The sequence below is a fragment of the Nerophis ophidion genome, linkage group LG15, assembly GCF_033978795.1.
Source record: "Nerophis ophidion isolate RoL-2023_Sa linkage group LG15, RoL_Noph_v1.0, whole genome shotgun sequence".
Taxonomy (NCBI): domain Eukaryota; kingdom Metazoa; phylum Chordata; class Actinopteri; order Syngnathiformes; family Syngnathidae; genus Nerophis; species Nerophis ophidion.
In genome coordinates this window covers 52,508,847-52,531,213 of record NC_084625.1, presented here as the reverse complement: position 1 = coordinate 52,531,213, position 22,367 = coordinate 52,508,847, and the positions used below count along the sequence as shown (strand labels likewise).

The following is a 22,367-nucleotide window of genomic DNA, read 5'->3' as shown; positions in this document are numbered from 1 at the left end:
GTCGGTGTGATGAAGTTTTCAGTTTCCAGACTCAATTAAAAGCAGATACACAAAAGTGTAATTGGTGTCATTTTTTTTTTTTTTCCCCGACTGAGCAAATTTGACTGCAAAGTCTATTTGTCGTGGAAATCCAATTAAAAACGCGCAGGTTAAAGTGTTGTTGACTTCTTCTTTATTTTTAAGTAGAATCCTCCCGACACACCCGTGCACTTTTTATCAATCAATCAATCAATCAATCAATCAATGTTTACTTATATAGCCCTAAATCACTAGTGTCTCAAAGGGCTGCACAAACCACTACGACATCCTCGGTAGGCCCACATAAGGGCAAGGAAAACTCACACCCAGTGGGACGTCGGTGACAATGATGACTATGAGAACCTTGGAGAGGAGGAAAGCAATGGATGTCGAGCGGGTCTAACATGATACTGTGAAAGTTCAATCCATAATGGATCCAACACAGCAGCGAGAGTCCAGTCCAACACAGCAGTGAGAGTCCCGTTCACAGCGGAGCCAGCAGGAAACCATCCCAAGCGTAGGCGGATCAGCAGCGCAGAGATGTCCCCAGCCGATACACAGGCAAGCAGTACATGGCCGCCGGATCGGACCGGACCTCCTCCACAAGGGAGAGTGGGACATAGAAGAAAAAAGAAAAGAAGCGGCAGATCAACTGGTCTAAAAAGGGAGTCTATTTAAAGGCTAGAGTATACAAATGAGTTTTAAGGTGAGACTTAAATGCTTCTACTGAGGTAGCATCTCGAACTGTTACCGGGAGGGCATTCCAGAGTACTGGAGCCCGAACGGAAAACGCTCTATAGCCCGCAGACTTTTTTTGGGATCTAGGAATCACTAATAAGCCGGAGTCCTTTGAAGGCAGATTTCTTGCCGGGACATATGGTACAATACAATCGGCAAGATAGGATGGAGCTAGACCGTGTAGTATTTTATACGTAAGTAGTAAAACCTTAAAGTCACATCTTAAGTGCACAGGAAGCCAGTGCAGGTGAGCCAGTACAGGCGTAATGTGATAAATCTTGGGCTCCTTTAACGCCACGTTCAACCTTGCCTGACCGGACTGAAAGGTGTGTGTCATTTCCTACGATATTTACTCGAGTATTTATTTCCTCCAAACAACCACGGGTGACTTCTCTGTCCGAATGATTGTATCGAAGTTACCACAAAACTTTGTGTTTCAATGCGTTCTAGGCGAGTGGACAAAAGTTGTCTTGGATCTTACCAATCTTGTAAAACTCCACTGCGTAGGATGGGAAGCGACATGAAGGTGTCTATTTCTTTGATGTATTGTAATCCAAAGGGAGATTTTGTCTACAAAGCGGCGAGGAAGCAGGACCTGACCCCCCTCCAGGCACCTTTTCAGCACGGTGGAATAGGGGTTAGTTCAGGGTTATCAAAGTCAAATACAGAGTGGGCCGACATTTAAAACTGAACAAAGCCACGGGCCGAGGTTGAACAAATTAACCTTTTAATAAGGACCCAAACAAGTTTTGCATTGAATATTGAACAAGCAAGGCTTGTATAACTTTATAGTGACATGCAAAATCCAGTTTCACATAATAATTAAAGCTGCAAGCAGCGTTGGTCGGGTCCGCCTTTGGCTGCTGCCCCCGAGACCCACGGCCGGATAAGCATTAGAAGACGCCTTGGAGCCACTATTTTGAGAATCTAATGCATTGTGAAAGTAATGCAGTTGTTGTATTGAAGTGAAAATATCAAACTTCCTGTTGATTTTTGCTAAAGTATGTTAATTATTAAAATGTAGGTCTAAGTGAGACCTACATAGTGTTCTATGTTTCATGTCTCTCTGACATTCCTACCGGAAGTTACAAGCAGTTTTGTCTGTGTTTTCTTCCTAGGAGCAGTTTGTCCGTGTTGTATTCCTAGGGGGGCGGTAGAGCGCAATTTTGAGTTTTGAGGTTAGGTTTTTTCATCAGATCGCAATTTTTGCCAGACCTGATGTGTGTGTCAAGTTTGGTGAGTTTAGAAGCATTTTAACGGGGTCAAATAACAGCTTAAAGAGGCAAAAATGACATTTTTTAGGAGACTTTGCACAGGGGTTCTTTGAAGGCGCGTAAAATCAAAACCTGAGAACTTATCAAAACTCTGTTCTATACTTTTAATCAGAAGGGTTCAATCTCTCTCCTGTGCGAGTTTGAAGCCAAAACAACTAATGCATTCAGAGGAGATAATGTTTGAAGAAAGGTGACCGGTTTTTACAAAACTTTTGTTTTGAAGGGGGGATTGCAAACTTCCTGTTGATTTTTGTTGGGGGTTGTCAATCTATTAAATGTAGGTCTAAGCGAGACCTACATAGAGGTTTTCGTTTCATGTCTCTCCGACATTCTTACCGGAAGTTACAAGCAGTTTTGTCTGTGTTTTCTTCCAAGGAGCAGTTTTTTCAGTGTTTTATTCAAAAATAGCGCTAGAGCGCAATTTTGAGTTTTGGGGTTTGTTTTTTCCATTAAATCGCAATATTCGCCAGTCCTTATGTGTGCGCCAAGTTTGGTGACTTTTGAAGCATTTTAAAGGGGTCGAATTACAGCGCAAAGAGGCAAGAATTGCATTTTTTGCAAAAAATTTATTTTGAAGGGGTTTTTGCCAACTTCCTTTAGATTTTTGCTAAAAGAAGTGAGTGTATGAAAATTGGGTCTAAGTCAGACCTACATAGGAGTTTTTGTTTCATGTCGCTATGACATTCCTAACAGAAGTTACATGCAGTTTTGTCTGTAATTTTTTCCTAGGGGGTGCTAGAGCGCAATTTTCATTTTGGGGGATTGGTTGCTTAATATGTTGGGAAGGTTTGCTATACCGACGTGTGTGTCAAATTTGGTGAGTTCTGAAGCATGTTAAGGGGGTCAAATTACAGCGCGTAGGTGCGGAATAATAATAAAACACAGCAGTTTCAATAGGGTCCTTTGCCATGGGCCAAGGACCCTAATTAAAGCTGCAAGCAGCGTTGGTCGGGTCCGCCTTTGGCCGCTGCCAAGCCGTGGTCTAAGTCAGACCTACATAGAAGATTTTGTTGTTTCATGTCTCTATGACATTCCTAACAGAAGTTACAAGCAGTTTTGTCAGGGTTCTTTCTTAGGGGGCGCTAAAGCGCAATTATGACTTTAGGGGTCTGTTTTTTTTATTAGATGGCAATTTTCGCCAGTCCTGATGTGTGTGTAAAATTTGGTGAGTTTTGAAGCAGGTTAAGGGGGTCAAATTACAGATTGGCGTTTCTGGATGTTGTTGATAAATGGCTTTCGCTTGGCATAGTAGAGCTTTAACTTTCACTTTGAATCATTTTAAGGGGGTCAAATTAAAGCTCAAAGAGGCAAAAATGAAAGTAAAGCCGCTGCTCCTCCACATGGAGAGGAGCCAGATGAGGTGGTTTGGGCATCTGGTCTGGATGCCACCCGAAAGTCTCCCTAGGGAGGTGTTTAGGGCACGTCCGACCGGTAGGAGGCCACGGGGAAGACCCAGGACACGTAGGGAAGACTATGTCTCCCGGCTGGCCTGGGAACGCCTCGGGATCCCCCGGGAAGAGCTAGACGAAGTGGCTGGGGAGAGGGAAGTCTGGGTTTCTCTGCTTAGGCCGTTGCCCCCGCGACCCGACCTCGGATAAGCGGAAGATGATGGATGGATGTTTTTTAACCAAAGGCGACGGCTATTTATGACCCCCTTCCCTTAAAAACAGCCGTTGCCATGTAATCAGGGAAAATCCAAATAAAAGAGGTGTACAATCTTTCGTCAGAGTGTGGTGGGACACGGCACAAGAGTACAGGTCTACGTGTTTCTCCTCATTGAGGCAAATTTACTTCCGTCTGTTTAAATCCTTGTCTGTTAAATAGATGTCATCATTATTTGAACCTGACACTCTCTCTCTCTCTCTCTCTCTCTCTCTCTCTTTATTTGCTCCCATCATTGTGTTGCCCTGATGTCAACAAGCCACTCCTTTATAATAAAGCGTAGATTCCACCGGGGACTTGACAGCAGCCGTATTTTAATAGAACCTTAAATCCAGTCAAATCTCAACTTGCATCCTGGTGTTTACCAACAGATTCCACCGCACCTCATCCTTTTTTCCCCACCTTTACCCCACTGATCTCTTTGTTTTCCCGCTGCCGTGGCGTCTGATCTTGTTGTCTCATCGGGAGAGAAATGTTAGAAATCAATATTAGCCCAACCGGGCTGGAGGTTTGACGTCAGACTGAACACAGCCGTCAAGCTTCGAGAAAGATCCCTTTCAGGTTTATTTTGAAGTATTCTCCATTAGAAGTTGTCCTCTTCTTGCATCAAACGTGGAACTAAGTCAACTGACGGACTGGAAATTGAACCAGGCTCAAATATGCCTGTCCAATTATTGCCTTCTTCCATTTATTGCATGTCTTTTTGGTAAATAAACAACCCTGGTTATGATTAGAACGTTTACATGGCTCGGATTTAACCACGGCCGCCCTCGTCATTTGCCGTCGTGCCTTGAAAAAATAACCGACATCTGCGGCACGCCCTAAACTTTTTACTCGGGCGAGGGATGTAACGGTAAACAGTATAATGATAACCATGCCGGACTATGGACACGGACTTTGCCCTGGAGATTTCCCCCCGGAGTAAACGGAGCCAAGCGCTTGGTTTAACCGCAGTGGTTCTTAACCTGGGTTCAATCGACCCCTCGGGGTTCGGTGAGTCCGCCTCAGGGGTTCGGCAGAGGTCAAAACACACCCGACTCATCGTGTAAATACAAACTCCTCCCTGTTGGCGTATGGCAACAGCTGACTGATTTGCAGATGTGTATTTTGTCGTGAGTTTATGCACTGTGTTGGTTTTGTTGTTTGAACAAAGTGATGTTCATGCACGCTTCATTTCGGGCACCAGTAAAAAAAACATGGTCACACTTTACTGTGGGGAACATCCATCCATCTTCTTCCGCTTATCCGAGGTCGGGTCGCGGGGGCAACAACCTAAGCAGGGAAACCCAGACTTCCCTCTCCCCAGCCACTTCGTCTAGCTCTTCCCGGGGGATCCCGAGGCGTTCCCAGGCCAGCCGGGAGACATAGTCTTCCCAACGTATCCTGGGTCTTCCCCGTGGCCTCCTACCGGTTGGATGTGCCCTAAACACCTCATTAGGGAGGCGTTCGGGTGGCATCCTGACCAGATGCCCGAACCACCTCATCTGGCTCCTCTCCATGTGGAGGAGCAGCGGCTTTACTTTGAAATCCCCCCGGATGACAGAGTTTCTCACCCCATCTCTAAGGGAGAGACCCAAACTCATTTCTTGTCCTTTCGGTCATGACCCAAAGCTCATGACCATAGGTGAGGATGGGAACGTAGATCGACCGGTAAATTGAGAGCTTTGCCTTCCGGCTCAGCTCCTTCTTCACCACTATGGATCGGTACAATGTCCGCATTACTGAAGACACCGCACCGATCCGCCTGTCGATCTCACCATCCACTCTTCCCTCACTCGTGAACAAGACTCCTAGGTACTTGAACTCCTCCACTTGGGGCAGGGTCTCCTCCCCAACCCGGAGATGGCACTCCACCCTTTTCCGGGCGAGAACCATGGACTCGGACTTGGCGGTGCTGATTCACACTCGGCTGCAAACCGATCCAGTGAGAGCTGAAGATCCCGGTCAGATGAAGCCATCAGGACCACATCATCTGCAAAAAGCAGAGACCTAATCCTGCGGTCACCAAACCCGAACCCCTCAACGCCTTGACTGCGCCTAGAAATTCTGTCCATAAGAGTTACGAACAGAATGGGTGACAAAGGACAGCCTTGGCGGAGTCCAACCCTCACTGGAAATGTGTTCGACTTACTGCCGGCAATGCGGACCAAGGTCTGGCACTGATCATACAGGGAGCGGACCGCCACAATAAGACAGTGCCACAGTGCTTTGTGGACTTGGAGAAGGCGTTCGACCGTGTCCCTCGGGAAGTCCTGTGGGGAGTGCTCAGAGAGTATGGGGTATCGGACTGTCTTATTGTGGATGTAAGGTCCAAGCTATTGAATATGCTAAAAAGAACAGTAAGCAGCTATGTTTTATTAATATACCATAGCTGCGTGTGTCAAATATGAGTCATTAAATGACTGGTGGTAGAGGGCGCTAGTGATCCTTCTTGCGACTACTCGGCTGCAGAAGAAGTGACGACGAGTGACGTGATATGTGCTGGGACGGATATGTAACACCACTACTCCTATACTGGCTATGTAAACAACCGGGCTGAAATAAAGCATGTTCCAGTCCTAAATACCCAGTGTATTATTTATACAATCATGGTGGCGGCGGTGGGATAAAGAGATTACCGACAGAGCAGAACGGGAGGGGGAGTTGTCCGAAGAAATTCTGTCGTCGACGTGAGGAGCCGAGTTAACTGATAGCAGTTTTCTAAACTGGACTTTCAATCGAAGCAGGAGGTAATAAAGGAAGATCTCCATCGAGACAGAGAGACTTTTAAAACTGAAGAAAGATAAGGAAGACTTCTATAAACAATATCGATGCTTTTGATCAGAAGGAGCTGCGCATGGACTTCATTTATAAGTAAAGTTAAGACCATAATAACGTGTTTTTTTTATTAAATATGCTTTTCATGATGGTATCCTTACGTCACACTCAAATTTTTACTGCATGCCTTTGGTAAGCGCAGGATTGAGAAGAGGTTTTAAATTAATTATCGCCCCGACGGCAATTCAAGGAAATACGGTAGTAACATATTGGCTCTTAACTAGTCATTATTTATGCCTTATTATTATAACCCTAACTCTCTGAATCAATCTAAGTCTAAGACTAGATCTGATCAATCTAAGTCTAAGACTAGATGTGACCAGTCTAAGTCAGGGACTAGATGTGACCAATCACGATATGAACATAGCTCCAGTCCTCTGTAGGTGACGTCAGGAGGCTAATGTGTGTTCCAAAATGAAACGCCCGCCCTAAAATCACTACTGTTTCTATGTAGAGGGCACATTTGACCTTAGACATCATGTTTAGGTCCAGAACTATGAGTTAAGTGCCACTGCATTGGAGGGAGCCTCTAAACTGCTGTACAGTGGGATAGTACTGATGTCTAAGCTTCATACTCTCGCCCCCTGTTCTACGTAGGATCTCCCTGGCAGCCCTCCTATGTCGGACCACCTTGGCAGCCTCCCAGATAACCATGAGCGCCGCATCTCTCACTCCCTGTATGAGACCATCGAGGTCTTCAACAACATCTCCACACCGTTACCAAAGCCAGCTGGCCGCATTGGTAAGTCACGGTCATCTCCACCGCTTATTTTCTTCTCTCTCTTTGCGGTTTCTCTCTGCTAAATTTGTTTCCCCCGGACTATAAGGCACACTCAAAACTCTACAGAGTGCCTTATAACCCCAGTGCGCCTAATGTACGGAATAATTCTGGTCGTGCTTACCGACCTCAAAGCAATTTTATTTGGTACATGGTGAAGTGATAAGTGTGACCAGTAGATGGCAGTCACACATAAGAGATACGTGTAGACTGCACTATGATGGCGATATGACTCAAGTAAACAACACCCAACATCTTATATGTTCCATTGAAAATTTAGAACACTTCACCCGGCGCTCAAACATATATCAAATGTTTTAGTACGACTTTGGTAAGCTATAAAGCCATACCGCTTGATGTGCTTCAACATATGAGTTCTGTACACTGCTGCTGGAATTCAAATTTTCCTGAAGGAACTCTCCTGAAGGAATCAATAAAGTACTATCTATCTATCCATCCATCTATCTATCTATCTATCTATCTATCTATCTATCTATCTATCTATCTATCTATCTATCTATCTATCTATCTATCTATCTATCTATCTATCTATCTATCTACCCACCCACCCACCCATCCATCCATCCATCCATCCATCCATCCATCCATCCATCCATCTATTATGGTGTATGTATAAGTTATGACATATCTGTTTTGTTTCGCAATATTATGCAAAAGCAACTTTTTTACCTTTTGGTACCTGCTGATCTGTATTTGAGATCTGCATAAATCCTGAAAAATTTGCCTTTGTAGTCCATGTCGACGCTGTAGCCGATAAGCTTCTTCTTGTTCTCTATCTTCTTGTTATGTGACATTCATTTTCCGCTGTTGCCATTTCTGATATAAAGTAGTGTAAAGTTCTTACTTATATCTGTCGGTAAACTCGCCATGAAAGCACTAAAACATACCGGTGTAGTGAGTTGACATTATTCACCCGAGGAACTTTAGTTATGTGAGAGTTCCGGTCGGATGTTTTTTTTTACGGTTGTTGTTTCCGGATGAGGAGATGCTGCTCCGTTATTGATTGAAGTAGTCTGAATGTCATTAAAACAGTTAGCGCCATCTTTTGACACTTCTTCCACTCCTGTCCTTGCACGCTACACCGCTACAACAAAACGTGACGGGGAGAAGACGCTGTCAAAGTGGAGGCATGTAAATAAGACCGCCTACAAAACGACAAAATGACTTGAAGATGATGTGTAAAACATAATCTATGCAACATTTTGAGCAAAGAACCACCATTACATGTTAGATAGATAAATAGATAGTACTTAATTGATTCCTTCAGTAGAGTTCCTTCAGGAAAATTATGTAGACCACAAGGAAGTCTTTTACATTTAGAAACAAATCATAATAATATGACTCCTTTAATGCGCCTTATAATCCGGTGAGCCTTATATATATAACAAAATCAGACATAGACCATTCATCGGCATTGCGCCTTGCAATACAGTTTTTGATTGATTGATTGATTGGAACTTTTATTATTAGATTGCACAGCACAGTATATATTCCGTACAATTGACCACTACGTTTTCAACTTGTTTAAGTCGGAGTCCACGTTAAACAACTCATGGTAAACGGTGCGCCCTACGGTCGGGAAAACACGGTAGTTATATTCATGTTGCCTGCACTTTGAAGTGCCTCGATCAATTCCAGCCTCTTCTAAGACGCATCTCTGACTGATTTCCGTTAAATCCCCCCCGACCAATACGCTTCTTACATCCTCATCTTGGCTCTCATTGCCCCGCGTTCCGAGGTACACACCATGTCTCACTGTTCAAACCCCTCAGGGATTAACGTCATCCCTAATCTCCCAGGCGTTCACTCCAGCCCTGACTGCTTTCACTCAAACCAATTCTCAATCTACCCGGCTGACATCAGCCGACCGACATATCGGCTCGACGGGCGCATTGGAATTGGCAATTCAATCCTCCGCCAGTCACTGCTGTCATCTGACTATCGACGGGCCTTGAACACACAATCTGAGGTGGAGGAGGGTGTGGCTGCACGGGATGATGGTTAGAAACTTTATCACCCACCGTACAGTTCACTTTCACATAACCTTGATGTGAAGACATTAAGGTTTTATTTGTCTCTTTTCAAATCGCTCGCTGTCGTTTGTTCATCTGATTTCCACCTGATCCCACCCAGTGACGCTGCTCGTCAGATATTCACTTTTCCGCCATTGTCCTATAAACACGTTCACAATAGTTCGGCCATAATGTTGCCAAACTTGCCAGCCGCCGCGCGACATCCAGAGAAACAAGTGGTGGACATAAATATTGGACGGGTTGAGGATTCATCAGATAATCCAAAGAGGTTCATTAGGTCTTTAGAAAATTATGCAATTTGTTATTCTTATAGCCAGACCTGTGTGTTGACTTTTGTACCTACGACTGTTGACTTCTGTACCTACGACTGTGGACTTTTGTACCTACGACTGTTGACTTTTGTACCTACAACTGTTGACTTTTGTACCTACAACTGTTGACTTTTGTACCTACAACTGTTGACTTTTGTACCTACAACTGTTGACTTCTGTACCTACGACTGTTGACTTCTGTACCTACGACTGTTGACTTTTGTACCTACGACTGTTGACTTTTGTACCTACGACTGTTGACTTCTGTACCTACGACTGTTGACTTCTGTACCTACAACTGTTGACTTTTGTACCTACGACTGTTGACTTTTGTACCTACGACTGTTGACTTTTGTACCTACGACTGTTGACTTTTGTACCTACAACTGTTGACCTTTGTACCTACAACTGTTGACCTTTGTACCTACAACTGTTGACTTTTGTACCTACAACTGTTGACTTCTGTACCTACAACTGTTGACTTGTGTACCTACAACTGTTGACTTGTGTACCTACGACTGTTGACTTTTGTACCTACAACTGTTGACTTTTGTACCTACGACTGTTGACTTTTGTACCTACGACTGTTGACTTCTGTACCTACAACTGTTGACTTTTGTACCTACGACTGTTGACTTTTGTACCTACGACTGTTGACTTTTGTACCTACAACTGTTGACTTTTGTACCTACAACTGTTGACTTTTGTACCTACAACTGTTGACTTCTGTACCTACAACTGTTGACTTCTGTACCTACAACTGTTGACTTCTGTACCTACAACTGTTGACTTCTGTACCTACAACTGTTGACTTTTGTACCTACAACTGTTGACTTTTGTACCTACAACTGTTGACTTTTGTACCCACGACTATTTACTTATGTACATACAACTGTTGACTTATGTACCTACACCTGTAACTGTTGACTTAAGTACCTACAACTGTTGACTTTGGTACCTACAACTGTTGACTTTTGTACCTACAACTGTTGACTTTTGTACCTACAACTGTTGACTTTTGTACCCACGACTATTTACTTATGTACATACAACTGTTGACTTATGTACCTACACCTGTAACTGTTGACTTAAGTACCTACAACTGTTGACTTTCGTACCTACACTTACAACTGTTGATTTTGTACCTACAACTGTTGACCTCTGTACCTACAACTGTTGACTTCTGTACCTACAACTGTTGACTTATGTACGTACCTACACCTGCAACTGTTGACTTCTGTACCTACAACTGTTGACTTTTGCACCTACGACTGTTAAATTCTGTACCTACACCTACAACTGTTGACTTCTGTAACTACACCTACAACTGTTGACCTCTGTACCTACAACTGTTGACTTCTGTACCTACAACTGTTGACTTATGTACGTACCTACACCTGCAACTGTTGACTTCTGTACCTACAACTGTTGACTTTTGCACCTACGACTGTTAAATTCTGTACCTACACCTACAACTGTTGACTTCTGTAACTACACCTACAACTTTTGACTTCTGTAACTACACCTACAACTGTTGACTTCTGTACCTACACCTAAAACTGTTGACTTCTGTACCTACAACTGTGGACTTTCGTACCTACACTTACAACTGTTGATTTTGTACCTACAACTGTTGACTTGTGTACCTACAACTGTTGACTTGTGTACCTACAACTGTTGACTTGTGTACCTACAACTGTTGACTTGTGTACCTACAACTGTTGACTTGTGTACCTACAACTGTTGACTTGTGTACCTACAACTGTTGACTTGTGTACCTACAACTGTGGACTTTCGTACCTACACTTACAACTGTTGATTTTGTACCTACAACTGTTGACTTGTGTACCTACAACTGATGACTTGTGTACCTACAACTGTTGACTTGTGTACCTACAACTGATGACTTTTGTACCTACAACTCTTGACTTCTCTACCTACAACAGTTGTAGCCGAAACCGCCAGGTACGGAAATCAACACACATGTCAGGCTGTAAGAATAACATTGGATTTGTCAAATAGTTTTCAGTTTTCAGCACCGTTTCCTGCTGGCTCTGGAAACCTTGACTTTCATGCCTCAGCTCCGCCAAAGATGTAATGTTTTTACCAGGGTTTGTCTGTCTGTTTGTTAGCAACATAACCCAAATAGTTATGGATAGATTTTGATGACATTTTTCAAGAAATGTCCAAAAAACGATTTCTCTCACTTACTGCAAACTAACGTCATGTCCTGCTTGCCGCATTCCAAACCCCCACATTGGTGCTTAGCAGAGGACTCCGGGAGATGTGGTTTATTTTTTTAGACCTGTCCAACGCTTAGGCGCTGGAAAAACAACTTCACACCCATTTTTTTGTTTGATACCGTCTTGCGCCACTTTTGTGAAGACAATGAAAGCGAAATATCCTGGTATCTACAAAACCGTTACACCCTTATTAAATAACCTTCCGGATCATTAGGCTTCGAATACTGAACATTTCCCTTTGACTCTCCGTCTTTGGCTCTTTTCCTGACCTCGTCCTAAATGGAATTATTTCACATTGGCTGTGTTTTCCTTTCTTTTCGGTAATTCATTCTCCTGGCTGTTCAGGGTGCAGTACAAGTGATATCTGCGTGTGCACTGACGGCACAAAAAGTTTCGATTCTTTTTTTGTCTCCAATTGAAACTTGAAGGGTGCCCAGGGCCCGTCTCATCCTGCCGACTCGGTGTCAAACGAGTCAAGTGTAAAAGTTTTAGGTAGGAGGGCGGGAGTGCATGTCAGAGCTGTAAGTTCCCGTCACAACCAAAGCTCCGTGGAGGCTTAGATGTACGACTCAGTTGACTCACTGCGAGTCAAAGTGTCAGTCTTTTTTTCTTCCGGCTGCTTCTGAGTCCTGCCCTCATTAACCCACGCCTAGCGGCTACGGCGGGTCTTCATCGCTCCATTATTTACATTCATGATGGGAAGGAAACACGTCAAATTGTTTCTTTGTCGTTGGGTTGATCCTTAGGATGATCTACGGTCGCTTCATGTCAAGGCTGTCTTGAGTTTACGATCATTTCTACAACTCTTGTTTTTTTTGTGATTGACTAATTGGGGCACATACTTGTTGCCCACATAAAAAACATTCATGAATTTTGGCGCTTTTGGTCGCCATCCACAAGCTTCTGCTTGAATTTAAGACCACTCCTCTTGACAAAATTGGTGCAGTTCAGTTAAACGTGTTGGTCAAGTCAGAACTCTGGGAAGGCCATTCTAAAAGCTTAATTCTAGCCTGGTTTAGCCATTCCTTTACCACTTTTGACGTGCGTTTAGGGTCATTGTCCTGTTGGAACACACAACTGCGCCCGAGACCCAACCTCCAAGTTGATGATTTTAGCTTGTCCTGAAGAATTTGGAAGTAATCCTCCTTGGTCATTGTCCCATTTACTCTCTGTGGAGCACCACTTCCATCCATCCATTTTCTACCGCTTGTCCCTTTTCGGGGTCGCGGGGGGTGCTGTAGCCTATCTCAGCTGCACACGGGCGGAAGGCAGCGTACACCCTGGACAAGTCACCACCTCATCGCAGGGCCAACACAGATAGACAACATTCACACACTAGTGTTGCCAATCAACCTATCCCCAGGTGCATGTCTTTGGAGGTGGGAGGGGCCTATCCCCAGGTGCATGTCTTTGAAAGTGGGAGGAACCTGGGTTACCCGGAGGGAACCCACAAAGTCACGGGGAGAACATGCAAACTCCACACAGAAAGATCATGAGCCCGCGATTGAACCCAGGACTGGGTGTGAGTTTTCCTTGCCCTTATGTGGGCCTACCAAGGATGTCGTAGTGGTTTGTGTTGTGGTTTGTACAGCCCTTTGAGACACTAGTGATTTAGTAATTTAGGGCTATTTAAGTAAACATTGATTGATTGATTGATGTTGTAGGAGGCCACGGGGAAGACCCAGGACACGTTGGGAAGACTATGTCTCCCGGCTGGCCTGGGAACGCCTCGGGATCCCCCGGGAAGAGCTAGACGAAGTGGCTGGGGAAAGGGAAGTCTGGGTTTCCCTGCTTAGGCTGTTGCCCCCGCGACCCGACCTCGGATAAACGGAAGAAGATGGATGGATGGATGGATGGATGGATGGATGATTGATTGATTGATACTCAGGACCTTCATATTGTGAGGCAGACGCACTAACCCCTGTCCAGCTCCATTGGCAGCAAAACGGGCCCAGAGCATAATACTACCAACACCATGCTTGACGGTAGGATATTGTTCCTGGGGTAGAGGCCTCACCTTTTCTCTTCCAAACATATTGCTGGGTATTGTGGCCAAACAGCTCCATTTTTTCCCCAGAACTTTCCTCCAGAAGGTCTTATCTTTGTCCATGAGCTGTCAGATGAAACAAAAATCAAATCTAAAAATCGAAGTCTATGAACTGATGAAGTCTACTCGGATGTCGTCTTCCGAGACAAACCATGCAGTCCCCTTGCGAACGATTGAACGCCCTAAGTCATGGGTGTCAAACTCTGGCCCTCGGGCCACATTTGGCCCGCCGTTTAATTTCATTTGGCCCTTGAGGCAATATCAAATTAACATTAGAGCTGGCCCCACGGTAACACCACATTCAATGCTAGTACTCATACCTGCCAACCCTCCCGATTTTCCCGGGAAGTTTAGTGCCCTTCCCAAAAATCTCCCTGGGCAACCATTCTCCCGATTTCCGCCCGGACAACAATATTGGGATCCTGCCTTAAAGGCACTGTCCTCTACAACATGCCGTCACGTCCTCTTTTCCTCCATATAAACATTGTGCTGGCCAAGTCACGTAATATATGCGGCTTTCACACACACATACTTGGTCGACAGCCATACAGGTCACACTGAGGGTGGCCGTATGAACAACTTTAACATTGTTACAACTATGCGCCACACTGTGAACCCACACCAAACAAGAATGACAAAACACATTTCGGGAGAACACCCGTCACAACAGAATACCCAGGACCCCTTGCAGCACTAAATCTTCCGGAATGCTACAATATACACCCCCCGCTACCACCAAACCCCGCCCACCTAATTTTTTATTGTATTTGCGAATTTATTAGCCTGCGGAAAAAGTTAATGTTGATATTTACCTCAGAAGGCTGCAAAAAGAAAAGAGGGATTCATTTTTTTTAATTACTGATGTTTTTTCGTTGGTTTTTTGAAAGTTGATTTTGCACTGTTACGTTATATAAGCTCTGCCTGTTCCATGGGAGGAAGCCCAAGTACCCGGAGGGAACCCACGCAGTCACGGGGAGAACATGCAAACTCCACACAGAAAGATCCCGAGCCCGGGATTGAACCCGGGATTACTCAGGACCTTCGTATTGTGAGGCAGATGCACTAACCTCTCTGCCACCGTCCTGCCCTATATAAGTCTTGCTTGTTCAATATTTAATGCAAAACTCGTTTGGGTCCCTATTAAAAGGTTAATTTGTTCAACTTTGACCCGCGGCTTCGTTCAGTTTTACATTTTGGCCCACTCTGTATTTGAGTTTGACACCCCTGCCCTAAGTTAACAAAATAGACAGACTATATGCGGCTTTCACACACACATACTTGGTCAACAGCCATACAGGTCACACTGAGGGTGGCCGTATGAACAACTTTAACATTGTTACAATTATGCGCCACACTGTGAACCCACACCAAACAAGAATGACAAAACACATTTCGGGAGAACACCCTCACCGTACACAAATACCCAGGACCCCTTGCAGCACTAACTCTTCCGGAATGCTACAATATACACCCCCCGCTACCACCAAACCCCGCCCACCTAATTTTTTATTGTATTTGCGAATTTATTAGCCTGCGGAAAAAGTTAATGTTGATATTTACCTCAGAAGGCTGCAAAAAGAAAAGAGGCATTAATTTTTTTAATTACTGATGTTTTTTCGTTGGTTTTTTGAAAGTTAATTTTGCACTGTTACGTTATATAAGCTCTGCCTGTTCCATGGGAGGAAGCCCAAGTACCCGGAGGGAACCCACGCAGTCACGGGGAGAACATGCAAACTCCACACAGAAAGATCCTCCCGAGCCCGGGATTGAACCCGGGATTACTCAGGACCTTTGTATTATGAGGCAGATGCACTAACCCCTCTTCCACCGTTCTGCCCTATATAAGCCTTGCTTGTTCAATATTCATTGCAAAATTTGTTTGGGTCCCTATTAAAAGGTTAATTTGTTCAACCTTGACCTGTGGCTTCGTTCAGTTTTACCTTTTGGCCCACTCTGTATTTGAGTTAACAAAATAGACAGAATATATGCGGCTTTCACACACACATACTTGGTCAACAGCCATACAGGTCACACTGAGGGTGGCCGTATGAACAACTTTAACATTGTTACAAATATGCGCCACACTGTGAACCCACACCAAACAAGAATGAAAAAACCCATTTCGGGAGAACACCCCTCACAACAGAATACCCAGGACCCCTTGCAGCACTAAATCTTCCGCAATGCTATAATATACACCCCCCGCTACCACCAAACCCCGCCCACCTAATTTTTTATTGTATTTGCGAATTTATTAGCCTGAGGAAAAAGTTAATGTTGATATTTACCTCAGAAGGCTGCAAAAAGAAAAGAGGCATTCATTTTTTTAATTACTGATGTTTTTTCGTTGGTTTTTTGAAAGTTAATTTTGCACTGTTATGTTATATAAGCTCTGCCTGTTCCATGGGGGGAAGCCAGAGCACCCGGAGGGAACCCACGCAGTCACGGGGAGAACATGCAAACTCCACACAGAAAGATCCTCCCGAGCCCGGGATTGAACCCGGGATTACTCAGGACCTTCGTATTGTGAGGCAGATGCACTAACCCCTCTTCCACCGTCCTGCCCTATATAAGCCTTGCTTGTTCAATATTTAATGCAAAACTCGTTTGGGTCCCTATTAAAAGGTTAATTTGTTCACCCTTGACCCGCGGCTTCGTTCAGTTTTAAATTTTGGCCCACTCTGTATTTGAGTTTGACACCCCTGCCCTAAGTTAACAAAATAGACAAAATATATGCGGCTTTCACACACACATACTTGGTCAAAAGCCATACAGGTCACACTGAGGGTGGCCGTATGAACAACTTTAACATTGTTACAAATATGCGCCACACTGTTAACCCACACCAAACAAGAACGACAAAACACATTTTGGGAGAACACCCTCACCGTAACACAACATAAACACAATAGAACAAATACCCAGGACCCCTTGCAGCACTAACTCTTCCGGAATGCTACAATCAAACCCCGCCCACCTAAGTTTTATTTTATTTGCGAATTTATTAGCCTGCGGAAAAAGTTAATGTTGATAATTACCTCAGAAGGCTGCAAAAAGAAAAGAGGCATTATTTTTTTTAATTCCGTTTTATTTAATATACCACTGATGTTTTTTTGTTTGTTTTTTGAAAGTTGATTAAGCACTGTTACGTTATATAAGCTCTGCCTGTTCCATGGGAGGAAGCCCAAGTACCCGGAGGGAACCCACGCAGTCACGGGGAGAACATGGAAACTCCACACAGAAAGATCCCGAGCCCGGGATTGAACCCGGGATTACTCAGGACCTTCGTATTGTGAGGCAGATGCACTAACCCCTCTTCCACCGTCCTGCCCTATATAAGCCTTGCTTGTTCAATATTTAATGCAAAACTCGTTTGGGTCCCTATTAAAAGGTTAATTTGTTCAACTTTGACCCGCGGCTTCGTTCAGTTTTACATTTTGGCCCACTCTGTATTTGAGTTTGACACCCCTGCCCTAAGTTAACAAAATAGACAGAATACATGCGGCTTTCACACACACATACTTGGTCAACAGCCATACAGGTCACACTGAGGGTGGCCGTATGAACAACTTTAACATTGTTACAATTATGCGCCACACTGTGAACCCACACCAAACAAGAATGACAAAACACATTTCGGGAGAACACCCTCACCGTACACAAATACCCAGGACCCCTTGCAGCACTAACTCTTCCGGAATGCTACAATATACACCCCCCGCTACCACCAAACCCCGCCCACCTAATTTTTTATTGTATTTGCGAATTTATTAGCCTGCGGAAAAAGTTAATGTTGATATTTACCTCAGAAGGCTGCAAAAAGAAAAGAGGCATTAATTTTTTTAATTACTGATGTTTTTTCGTTGGTTTTTTGAAAGTTAATTTTGCACTGTTACGTTATATAAGCTCTGCCTGTTCCATGGGAGGAAGCCCGAGTACCCGGAGGGAACCCACGCAGTCACGGGGAGAACATGCAAACTCCACACAGAAAGATCCTCCCGAGCCCGGGATTGAACCCGGGATTACTCAGGACCTTCGTATTATGAGGCAGATGCACTAACCCCTCTTCCACAGTCCTGCCCTATATAAGCCTTGCTTGTTCAATATTCATTGCAAAATTTGTTTGGGTCCCTATTAAAAGGTTAATTTGTTCAACCTTGACCCGCGGCTTCGTTCAGTTTTAAATTTTGGCCCACTCTGTATTTGAGTTTGACACCCCTGCCCTAACTTAACAAAATAGACAAAATATATGCGGCTTTCACACACACATACTTGGACAAAAGCCATACAGGTCACACTGAGGGTGGCCGTATGAACAACTTTAACATTGTTACAAATATGCGCCACACTGTGAACCCACACCAAACAAGAAGGACAAAACACATTTTGGGAGAACACCCTCACCGTAACACAACATAAACACAATAGAACAAATACCCAGGACCCCTTGCAGCACTAACTCTTCCGGAATGCTACAATCAAACCCCGCCCACCTAAGTTTTATTTTATTTGCGAATTTATTAGCCTGCGGAAAAAGTTAATGTTCATAATTACCTCAGAAGGCTGCAAAAAGAAAAGAGGCATTCTTTTTTTAAATTCCGTTTTATTTAATATACCACTGATGTTTTTTTGTTTGTTTTTTGAAAGTTGATTAAGCACTGTTACGTTATATAAGCTCTGCCTGTTCCATGGGAGGAAGCCCAAGTACCCGGAGGGAACCCACGCAGTCACGGGGAGAACATGCAAACTCCACACAGAAAGATCCTCCCAAGCCCGGGATTGAACCCGGGATTACTCAGGACCTTCGTATTGTGAGGCAGATGCACTAACCCCTCTACCACCGTCCTGCCCTATTTAAGCCTTGCTTGTTCAATATTTAATGCAAAACTCGTTTGGGTCCCTATTAAAAGGTTAATTTGTTCAACATTGACCCGCGGCTTCGTTCAGTTTTAAATTTTGGCCCACTCTGTATTTGAGTTTGACACCCCTGTCCTAAGTTAACAAAATAGACAGAGAAAAATAAAGATTGTTTTCCTAAACAGAAATATGTCCCTAACCCAACGGGGACAACGAGAAACCTGGGAAGGGACCGCGGATGCCACTTCAGCTAAGTGACTTTGGAAGTAATGCTCAGCACTTTCAAGACCTGCGACGGTGTGTTTCAGAGCCCACACCCCCAGTTCTTGCCTGGGTGAAGCATGCAGTGTGTGGTTTTGTCAGCCAGGGCGTCACACGTGCCCACCATGCAGGTCCACGTCATGCCCCCCCCGGCTGAATCCATAACAAGCAGGGGGTGAAGTGCAGTATGCTCCACTCCCGCTTTCAATTAAATGACTTTCTGGCTATAGAAGTCTTCTCTTCCCCCACTTCTCTATTCTAACCACCCAGCGTTTTGCCTTTGGGGAGTGAAAGGAGAAAACTTTCTCGCCGAGGAAAGAAAAAAGAAGCAGGGAATGAGGGTGAAAGGGACTATGAAGTGCTCAGTGTGACGGTGACAGCAAGGGCGTGATGCGAAGGTCGTTATCACGCTCGGCTTTGCCTTCCGTTCTGTCCCGCTGAAAAGTGCTGCTGGGTGTCAGGTCCACACGCCGCGGTGAAAATTGAAGCCTGCGGACCGACGCCGTCTTACCAGGCGAGCGCTTGGCCCAGTTCCCAAAGCAGGCAAGGTGGGAAACAAGGTGCATGAACTTCCTGTTGACACGCGGGAAAAACATCTCCCTGTCGCGCGGTCCTTCTCCAACCCGGCAGGGGGGGTGTGACCCTTGTGTAGCCTGTATGTTACTTAAGTAAAGAACCGTACAAGTATTAAGTAAACTAAATTCAACTCTAGGAATGGAGAGTAATGAAGACTCCTCAGCCTTCCCGGTAAGGTTTATTCAGGTGTACCGGAGAGGAGGCTACGCCGGATAGTCCAACCTCGGATTCAGGAGGAACAGTGTGGTTTTCGTCCTGGTCGTGGGACTGTGGACCAGCTCTTTACTCTGGGCAGGGTTCTTGAGGGTGCATGGGAGTTTGCCCAACCAGTCTACATGTGCTTTGTGGACTTGGAGAAGGCATTCGACCGTGTCCCTCGGGAAGTCCTGTGGGGAGTGCTCAGAGAGTTTGGATATCGGACTATGTTATTGTGGCGGTCCGCTCCCTGTATGATCAGTGCCAGAGCTTGGTCCGCATTGCCGGCAGTCAGTCGGACCCGATTCCAGTGAGGGTTGGACTCCGCCAAGACTGTCCTTTGTCACCCATTCTGTTCATAACTTTTATGGACAGAATTTCTAGGCGCAGTCAAGGCATTGAGGGGTTCCGGTTTGGTGACCACAGGATTAGGTCTCTGCTTTTTGCAGATGATGTGGTCCTGATGGCTTCATCTGACCGGGATCTTCAGCTCTCACTGGATCGGTTTGCAGCCGAGTGTGAAGCGACCGGGATGGGAATCAGCACCTCCAAGTCCGAGTCCATGGTTCTCACCCGGGAAAGGGTGGAATGCCATCTCCGGGTTGGGGAGGAGACCCTGCCCCAAGTGGAGGAGTTCAAGTACCTAGGAGTCTTGTTCACAAGTGAGGGAAGAGTGGATGGTGAGATCGACAGGCGGATCGGTGCGGCGTCTTCAGTAATGCGGACGTTGTACCGATCCGTTGTAGTGAAGAAGGAGCTGAGCCGGAAGGCAAAGCTCTCAATTTACCGGTCGATATACGTTCCCATCCTCACCTATGGTCATGAGCTTTGGGTCATGACCGAAAGGATAAGATCACGGGTACAAGCGGCCCAAATGAGTTTCCTCCTCTCCCTTAGAGATAGGGTGAGAAGCTCTGCCATCCGGGAGGAACTCAACGTAAAGCCGCCGCTCCTCCACATGGAGAGGAGCCAGATGAGGTGGTTCGGGCATCTGGTCAGGATGCCACCCGAACGCCTCCCTAGGGAGGTGTTTAGGGCACGTCCAACCGGTAGGAGGCCTCGGGGAAGACCCAGGACACGTTGGGAAGACTATGTCTCCCGGCTGGCCTGGGAACGCCTCGGGATCCCCCGGGAAGAGCTAGACGAAGTGGCTGGGGAGAGGGAAGTCTGGGTTTCCCTGCTTAGGCTGTTGCCCCCGCGACCCGACCTCGGATAAGCGGAAGAAGATGGATGTATGGATGGACGGTAAAATTTTGAAAAAAACTTCCAAAAATATTGTTTTTAACCCTTTTGAAATTGTGCTAATGTTCCCCTTTAACCCGATGTGGGATCTGAGCAGAGGATGTGCTCTAACCCTGTGAGACATTTGTGATTAAGGGCTATATAAATCAATCAATCAATCAATCAATCAATGTTTATTTATATAGCCCTAAATCACTAGTGTCTCAAAGGGCTGCACAAACCACCACGACATCCTCGGTAGGCCCACATAAGGGCAAGGAAAACTCACACCCAGTGGGACGTCGGTGACAATGATGACTATGAGAACCTTAGAGAGGAGGAAAGCAATGGATGTCGAGCGGGTCTAACATGATACTGTGAAAGTTCAATCCACAATGGATCCAACACAGTCGCGAGAGTCCAGTCCAAAGCGGATCCAACACAGCAGCGAGAGTCCCGTTCACAGCGGAGCCAGCAGGAAACCATCCCAAGCGGAGGCGGATCAGCAGCGCAGAGATGTCCCCAGCCGATACACAGGCAAGCAGTACATGGCCACCGGATCGGACCGGACCCCCTCCACAAGGGAAGGGGGGACATAGGAGAACGAAAAGAAACGGCAGATCAACTGGTCTAAAAAGGGAGTCTATTTAAAGGCTAGAGTATACAAATAAATAAAATAAATAAACTTTTGATTGATTGATTGTTAGTTTTTGCTGTCCGTAGAAAGTCTCGAGTCGGCATAGTGGAAGTCACATGATTCTCCACCCGGCTGAGATACACGCCACCCCAAGTTCGGTTGTGGTCAGCTGTGCGGAAGCTATTCAAGGCAGAAATGTTCTCCTCCCCTTCGGCAGACGGAGACAAATGAGCTCGGTGGCGAGAAAGTCCACCTGGCAACGTCCGTTCAAACGGATCAGTGCCTCACTTCTCCCTTCCCCGGCATTGTAAGCAAGGCATCAGCCGCACGGTGAGAGCTGGCACTAATAGAACTGCTCCACCTTCCTTCCTCCATCTGGGGCCATCACAGCACTTCTACTTTCTCCTCTCAAATCTCATTCATGCCGGCTGCTTTTATCCATCTTGGGGTTCTTTACGGCCTATTGATCAGCCTGATGGAGGGAACATTAGTTAAGCCTCCATCCAGACCATACATGTATATATATAGAAGTAGGTAATCTCACTAAGTACACGCCTGGAATCTAAAGCTGCAGAACTTTAGCGCGGTCGTCTAACAACCTGGGATTTATTCATCAATGCGATTGAAGAGAAAAGGCCGGTCCTGTTCGGGGAAAAACTCAATTGAATGGCTGGGATG

General features: G+C 45.3%; 1 protein-coding gene across 1 annotated transcript in view; it reads left to right on the top strand.

Moving 5' to 3' along the window:
* Window positions 1-22,367, top strand: part of LOC133569800 (partitioning defective 3 homolog) — a 529,671-nt gene that overhangs the window by 162,310 nt on the left and 344,994 nt on the right. Inside the window, exon 14 of the mRNA XM_061922423.1 lies at window positions 7,107-7,251. Within this exon, the coding sequence (XP_061778407.1) occupies window positions 7,107-7,251 (145 nt within the window). The remainder of the gene's footprint in view (window positions 1-7,106; window positions 7,252-22,367) is intronic.